Source organism: Leuciscus leuciscus (genome assembly GCF_965113295.1).
Source record: "Leuciscus leuciscus genome assembly, chromosome: 5".
NCBI classification, from domain to species: Eukaryota; Metazoa; Chordata; class Actinopteri; order Cypriniformes; family Leuciscidae; genus Leuciscus; species Leuciscus leuciscus.
The window spans coordinates 2144909-2152849 of NC_138729.1; the positions used below are offsets into that span (position 1 = coordinate 2144909).

Consider the following 7941-nt stretch of genomic DNA (forward strand, 5'->3'; position numbering starts at 1 on the left):
GAGGCGGTACTCCACAGAACGTGACTTGGCGCTGATTGGACTATATCCAGAGGCAGAACAACAGTGAGTGACTGCTAGCGTAACTCTGTGGTCGAATGAGATTGGGATTGAAAAAGTCCCTTTCACACTTTAGTGGTGCGTCTCCCGATCACCCTAATGAAGAAACCGACGCTGCCCAGCATATATAAAAAAATTTTACCTGAGAGAGAGAGAGAATTAGAGAGCCAGAGCATCAAAAGACACAGAGCAACAGTTTCAATCCTCTTTTATCCTTTCCTGACCATGTGACTAAAACCCAGATGTGAGACATTCAAACTGACCAATCAGATAATTACACTTCCCCCACTGTACTAAAGGTGTGACAATTCATCGACCCCCGAAGTACACACATGTTGGCCTACAGGCCTAGATCACTATCAGAAACCTCTGTGCCTTTAGGAACTCCAAATGGTCATTGTGGTGGAAACAGTAAAGCAAATATCTTTGTATATTTAAAATATCTTGGATTATTTTCAATCCTACAGTCGTGACTCGCTAGTTGATTTCTTCAACGATGCATTGTACTATAGTAGTTCAGCAGCGAGTTACGGCGCTGTGCGGGATCTGTGTCCAAAGGCATCAAACGCTCCTGTGTGAATCACACACATATGCAGATATAAACACCTTTTGATGCTTGGCCTGATAAATTGCTCTGGCCCGAGCAAAACCCCAGCCGGCGCTGAAGTGACAGATAGATTCACGCCTCGGGGACTTCTGTGCCATTTGACGACAGAACGCATCGCAAACGCCACTGTGATATTTAATCAAATCAAACGATGCAATTAAACGAGAAACCAAACCATGCTGCCCATTTCAGTTTATGCCAAGCCACAAAATCACGCTTCCTGGCTTGTTGTAATTAATAACTGTTTGTTGTTAAGCTCTACCTGATAAACCACGACTGTGAGATGATGCACATTTTGAGGGAAGAACAAGACTCTTATTGACACCCACACAGAACACAGACTGAGCGGTTATGCAATGTGGCTTTATGTTCATATGCCTCGTGTAAAGTGAAATATAGTGCCAGACTGTGAAGGAGGGCTTCAACATCTAAATCTTTCCATTGCATAGGTAATGAGCAAAAAAAACATTACATGCATATTTTGGGCTTTTTAAAAGCAGCTGTTTTCTGCAGAAACAAACAATTTTGCATAAATAACAGAGCTTTGCATTTTCTGAAGATGTTTGCTATGCAGAACTGGACCACAATGCTTGGGTGTTGTGGATGTTTGCCAAGATGTTGGTTTGTCAGTAGCAGAACGAGTGAGACGAGTTAACCCACGCCACAGACCTTAGTCAGGTTAGACGTGATATTGAATTTAACATGGATGAAACCTAGGCTGTCAGGGACACACAAAGCCTTTTTTTTTTTTTTTTTTTTTACTGATTTGTTTTTTTCTTCTTCTGGAAAGATGAAGATGCATTGAACGCATTTCAAAGTCCCCATATGATGAAAATCCAGCTTTTAATGTTGTTTATATGTCTATGTGGTGTTTTTAATATGCTTTAACTCAAAGCATGTGTAAATTCATAAGTCGACACCATTACTGAGTATTTCCTCCTTAAAACTGCAGTGAACCAAAGACAGTCTCAAAAACACGCTTTGAAATCGCTGGTGTTTCTGACGTCACAAACTACCTTGTAACCAATCAGATCAACGTGTGATCGTCAACCAGTGGATCTCTGAGCTGAGTGAGTGGAGGCGGGGCTCATTTGCATATTCATAGAGCCGCGCATACTAAATGAGGCAAGGGTGTCGAGTTACATTCAATATATTTGAAGGCATGAGGAATTTACGCTTAAATATGTCATTTTGGTGATCAAAGATGATTTTAAAGGGATAAAATGATTGACTACAGGGGGACTTTAAGTCTGTCCCTCTCAGCCTAGTTTTCATTCCTGTCTAAGGTTTGTTGGTTGAGCTTGGTGTAATGCCAACACAGAGATATCTGACAGGTTGCAGTATCGCTTGCAGCATCTTTAATTGAATAAAAGAAATGAAGCAGACATACAGGCCTTCCCCTCAGTCCGTATGGCTTACTCTACTCTCCGCTCATCCATCATCCATTAGAACAGAAATTGCAATGATGTACGTTGCGCAGTTTGTGCAGAAGAGTGCTGTGATGCCCCATTACAAACACGAGGATGTGAAAACAAACAGCATTCTTTTCCGTCATCTCCATTTCATCCCCCATGGCGAACTCGAGTCAGCCACTTGTTTCAGCTAAACAAATAACAGTGGAAAATAAACCAGAAAGCCACTATTGGGAAAAGCAGTTAGAGAATATAACATATGGGAGTCAGATCACATAAAGCTTGCTTATTGCGAATACATATGAAAAAACAAAACAAATACAATATTAAATGCCACAAGCGAGTTTACTTCTAATGGCTTCAAATTTAATGGGACTAATCTTAAACTTTTTATTGGTCCAGTAATCTGGAGCGAACTGAAAATCAAATAACGTCTGGCTTGGAATATAGCTTTATTTATTTAGATTGAATGCCACAAGATGCTTATTTTTACAGGTTTACCATTTCACTTCCCTATTGATAGTTTTTGAAAACTCAAGGAATGCTCATAATCATTGCTTTCAATTTACGTTACACATCTAGTTGTAGAAACTTGTTTGTATTTCAAAAACGTTGATATAATTAGTCACACTGATCGCATGAGTTTTGAAAAAAAAAACCATGTTTTGAGAACATTATTATAGACCAGATAACTTTGAATAAATGTTAGGGCTAGGGTTAGGGTTAGGGTTAGCGTTAGCGTTATTAACATTATTAACGTTACTGGAAGAACGTATGTTCCATGAATCAAAGCTCCCATGTTACATGATAAAACAACATTATTCTCCACAATTTGGTTGAGAATACCAAATTCTTAGTGTAGCATTGCCTTTTTGTCTCTCTAACACCATCTTCAAGGGATATCTAGTAGGACTATCTTTTATCCGACTCTGGGTTTATTAACATGTCATCATAAGCTTTAGCACTTTGTCTCCCAGAAATCAGAATTCCGGCATTGGTTTCTGCAGCAGAGAAGCTCCAAAGGCTTTCAGAGAATGACAAGGCAAAGTGCCTGCGGGGAGAGAAAAGACGAGGTGTGCATTGGGAAAATTTGACAGAATACATTATCCATTTTAGTGATTAGACTGTTAGAAACGTCAGTGGGCTGAGGCGGTAGCTTTGTGCCTTTGGATTTGATGCTGCATTATTAACCCTCTGGTGCTCTTCGGAATATTAGACCGAAGAAGGTAACGTTTTTTATTTTTTTTTTTTTTTTTTTTTACTTCATCGGAATGGTACGAAACTTGGTAAAGGTTTTGGCACTTGCTATGTGAACACATACACAAATCATGGTCATGATCCGAAAAGGTTAAGTGGTCCTGGAAAAATATTATTCACATTTGTGCTGCATTGGAAATGAATGAGAGACGAATTTCATCTAGTAATATCTTGTGGTACTGCAGCCAAACAACATCTCACTGAAAGCTCTTTTTTTTTACATATCAAGCTCAAATTTGGAACACAATTTGTTTAGATTAATGGCTTTGGTTTTATTGCAGTTTTAGAGTAAACGTGTTTTTTTAAAATACAGATTTCATATACAAATTTAAAATAGTATTTTTTGTGCATTTTGTTAACTTTTTTAAGTTAACTTTTAAACTTTTTTGACTTCAGCAATAATTTTCCAATTATCATCTTTAAAAAAGAGATCAAACTTAAGTCAGTGCTTTAAAGCATTCAATATTTACAGTTTAGGTTGGACACGAGGTGGCTAATTCAACCTCACTCGATTTTTGCTAAATTGTACATATTTTACGAGTTGCCCAATTCGTATGAATTTGTACGAATGACCTACCCCTGACCCCGCCCCTGACCCCGCCCCTACACCTACACATCACTGGGGTTTAGACAAATCGTACGAATTCGTATGAGTGAGGTTGTGCAAATTGGTCGTGATATAGCGTTGGAATAAATGGAGTACAACTACTGCGTAAATATAATGTAGTACCATAAAATACAAAATATTAAATAAAAAAGCATTATCAAACTAAAATATAGTACATTCCTTTCACATTCCTTTCTTATATTTAATTATTATTATATTTAATTATTTTAATATGTTAAATATAAAATAAAATAAATTTATTTATATTTTAAATAAAATATTTTTTTATATAATAAAAAATTTAATAAAACAAAACCAAACGTTGGTCAAAATTTGCCACGTGAAGAGCACCCCCCCCCACACCGGCCTTGACTGTATTGTTCTCTGTCTGCTTTCAGATCGGTGCTGCAGTGGCTGAACCGCGTGCAGTCGTTCCTCTACTGCAACGAGAACGGCTTCTGGGGAGCGTTCCTGGAGAGCCAGCGCATGTGTGTGTGCCACACCGGTGCCACCCTGTGCCAGCGACCCATTCCCTGCGTGATCGGCGGGAACAACAGCTGTGCCATGTGCAGTCTAGCTAACATCTCCCAGTGCGGATCCTGCAACAAGGGCTACAAGCTTTACCGCGGCCGATGCGAACCGCAGAACGTGGACTCGGAGCGAAGCGAGCAGTTCATCAGCTTCGAAACGGACCTGGACTTCCAGGACCTGGAGCTCAAGTACCTGCTTCAGAAGATGGACTCGCGTCTCCACATCCACACCACATTCATCAGCAACGAGGTGCGCCTGGAGACCTTCTTCGACCCGCGCTGGCGCAAGAGAATGTCGCTAACGCTCAAGAGCAACAAGAACCGTATGGACTACCTGCACATGATCGTAGGCCTGTCAATGAAGATCTGCCAGATGCGAAACAGCAGCGTGGACCCGATGTTCTTCGTGTACGTGAACCCGTTCAGCGGGAGCCACTCGGAGGGATGGAGCATGCCGTTCGGTGAACACGGATACCCTCGCTGGGAGAAAGTGCGAATCCAGAACTCCCAGTGCTTTAACTGGACCCTTCTGTTGGGAAACCGATGGAAGACGTTTTTCGAGACGGTGCACATTTATCTCCGAAGCCGAGCCAAGGTGCCGACGGTCATGCGCAACGATACCGGTCAGGGCCCGGTGGACTTATCCGACCCCAACAAGCGTCAGATATACATCAAGATCTCAGATATACAGGTGTTCGGATACAGCCTGAGATTCAACGCGGATCTGTTGAGGAGCGCCGTCCAGCAGGTCAACCAGTCGTACACGCAGGGAACCCAGTTCTACTCGTCCTCGTCCATCATGCTCCTGTTACTGGACATCCGGGAGAGGATTAACCGTCTGGCTCCTCCGGTGGCTCCTGGGAAACCCCAACTGGACCTGTTCTCCTGTATGCTGAAACATCGGCTCAAGCTCAACAACAGCGAGATGATTCGCGTCAATCACGCCTTGGACATGTACAACACCGAAATCTTGAAACAATCGGACCACCTGACTACTAAACTTTGCTGAAAAACAACAACAACAACAACAACAACAACTGGGAAGAAGAAGAAGAAGAAGAAGAAGAACAAAATATTTTCTTTCTCGGTTTGATTTGGAATCTTTTGCTTTGCTTTTTCTTTTCTTTTTTTCTTTTTTTTTTGATGTATTATTAACAACTTTGTAAGTGTAATTGTTAAACGAACAACTAAAAATACAGAGAGAAATCATTTTAGCTCACTACTAAAGGAAAACAAAAACAACAAAAAAAACTAAAAAAAATTGACTGTATCATATTTGTCGAAGCATGTCTGTCATTTTCCTAATTACGAGAGAAAAAAAAAATCACAAACTATTAAATTCAACATCCAGTGACACAGAGGCCTTGATTTTACTTTGAGGGAACAAAGGTACATCTTAAACTGCCATTCTTAACACGTTTTTAGAGATTTAACGTAAGGGCAGAACCAAAATACAGGAATTAATTTCAGACACTACCATGATGTTGTCATACATGTTTTATAAGGATTCATTGACTGTACTGTGTCTTGTCCTTTCATAGAGAGCTTGGCAGTAAAAGTGAGTTCAGTTCAGGCGTCCATCGTTTCTCACCGGATGTCCAGTTTTATTGTCTCTCGCCAGAAGAACTGAATCCTGTCCTGTGTTTTCAGATTCGCGCTCTTGTTCTCCGAGGTTTGAGTCGCTCCGGTGGCGCCTGAGTGCAGTATCTACGGTTCAACATAATCAATTCATGCTATTTCGTACTGCTTCGCATAATGTACACGTTGTGATTGCTGATGTGTCGAGCTTTTTTGCAGCATCGTGAACAAAATTTGATCATTTCTCCTTTCTTTAAGGGTCAGCATAAAGCCATACATTTCTCAGAGGGATGACAAAAAAAAAAGAAGAAGAAAAAAAACACAAAAAAAGAAGAAGCTGGGCACATTTTGTGAGAAATGTCCTATAAATTGCTTTTGTATTTTTGTTTTACAGTCCTTTTCTAATGAAATATAGCACAGTGGTCTGAAAAAAAAAAAGAAAAATGATAAGAAAATGATATATATGTGCTGCGGGATTATGGCATGACATTGTAAAGCCATTGCATTTTCATTAACAGAGTGAATCCACAAGAACAGTATATTAAAGCTTCAAATATCTAAGATGGTTTTAATCTCAAAATCTGCTTGTATACCAAATGTACACTTTACTTTTGTAATATTTCATTTGGGTTTTATATTCCTTGATGCAATTCAGGTTTAACTTTTTTGACATGTTGATTGATTAATCTCTAATCTAAAAATCTTAGCGGGGGGGGGGTTATTATTTTATTTATTTTATTTAACCTTCAAAAAGTTATTTCGAGGATATGGAGCATGCCTTTATTTTTTAGCATTACTTATTATAATTTGTATCATTATTATCCAATCTTATTAAGTGCCTGTTAGCTATCCCTTTAATGCTTTCCTTCACCTTTTATTTATTTATTATTATTATTATTTATTATTATTATTATTTTAACAGGAAGAATACTAAATCTAAACACATGCCACTTGGGAACAGGGCCAAAAGCTTTCTTGCTCTACTCTGCATGAATTGAACATACCCTCTTGAGAGGAGACTTAACTTGGATAATGAATTAGTTAAATGTGTATTATAAGTGTAAATACCTATTTTGTCTTGATATAGCCATGGAAACAAAAGCTCTTGTTAGATGACGGCAAACGAACCGCAGCCCATTAAACACCAACACGAACCCCTCGAGCACAAGTTCTGTAAATATCGCAGGTCTCCCACAAGATCATCACCAGCTGAAATGATGTGATCCGAGCTCGATCTGTTAATGATCTACACACGAACACACACTTCTGTCACAGACACCATGTACAACACCGTCTCACGATCCCATAGAGCGCTCGGTGGGCTGAGAAACTGCTTTCAAGTACTTTATGTAATTTCTGCTGTTCTGTTTAAATAACTATATCGGCTTTCTTCAAAATGAATGTTTCAAATAATAATCTATTTCTCATTAAAATGCTATATTTAATAAGAAGGCCAATGCTTGTTTGTACCACACGAAAGCTTGACTTTTTTTTTTTTTTTTTTGTAAAAAAATAAATAAAATATACTAAAATGTATTTGAAATACATTTATTTTATGCTAAGTATACTACACATTTATATGTATGTACTTAATATAAATATCCTGCAATTTTACTGTTGGTGTACTAAATTGGTATACTTAAAGTCTGCTAAATTGGAACAACTAATTTTGTACTTAATGCACTTTAATTATCCAGAAATAGTGCTGAAGTTCAACTAAAGATATACTTAAATAATTTAGCTTGTGCTAAAGTGGAACTATACTTTAAGTTCACTTTAAATATCTTGCATTTAAAGACTGATATTACACAAAGATCATACAATCCTTATTAATTATGATATTAAAACACATTTTAGGCTTAATATTAAGAAATGTGCATTGTGCAATAAACA

The 7941-nt window shown here is 38.6% G+C and overlaps 1 protein-coding gene across 2 annotated transcripts in view; it reads left to right on the forward strand.

Annotated features, from left to right (window-relative positions):
* Positions 1-7499, forward strand: part of brinp1 (bone morphogenetic protein/retinoic acid inducible neural-specific 1) — a 192721-nt gene extending 185222 nt beyond the window's left edge. For both annotated transcript variants that reach the window (XM_082170507.1, XM_082170508.1), the window contains exon 8: positions 4339-7499. In XM_082170507.1, the coding sequence (XP_082026633.1) occupies positions 4339-5479 (1141 nt within the window). In that variant the 3' untranslated portion in view covers positions 5480-7499. The remainder of the gene's footprint in view (positions 1-4338) is intronic.
* The last annotated feature ends 442 nt before the right edge of the window (positions 7500-7941 follow it).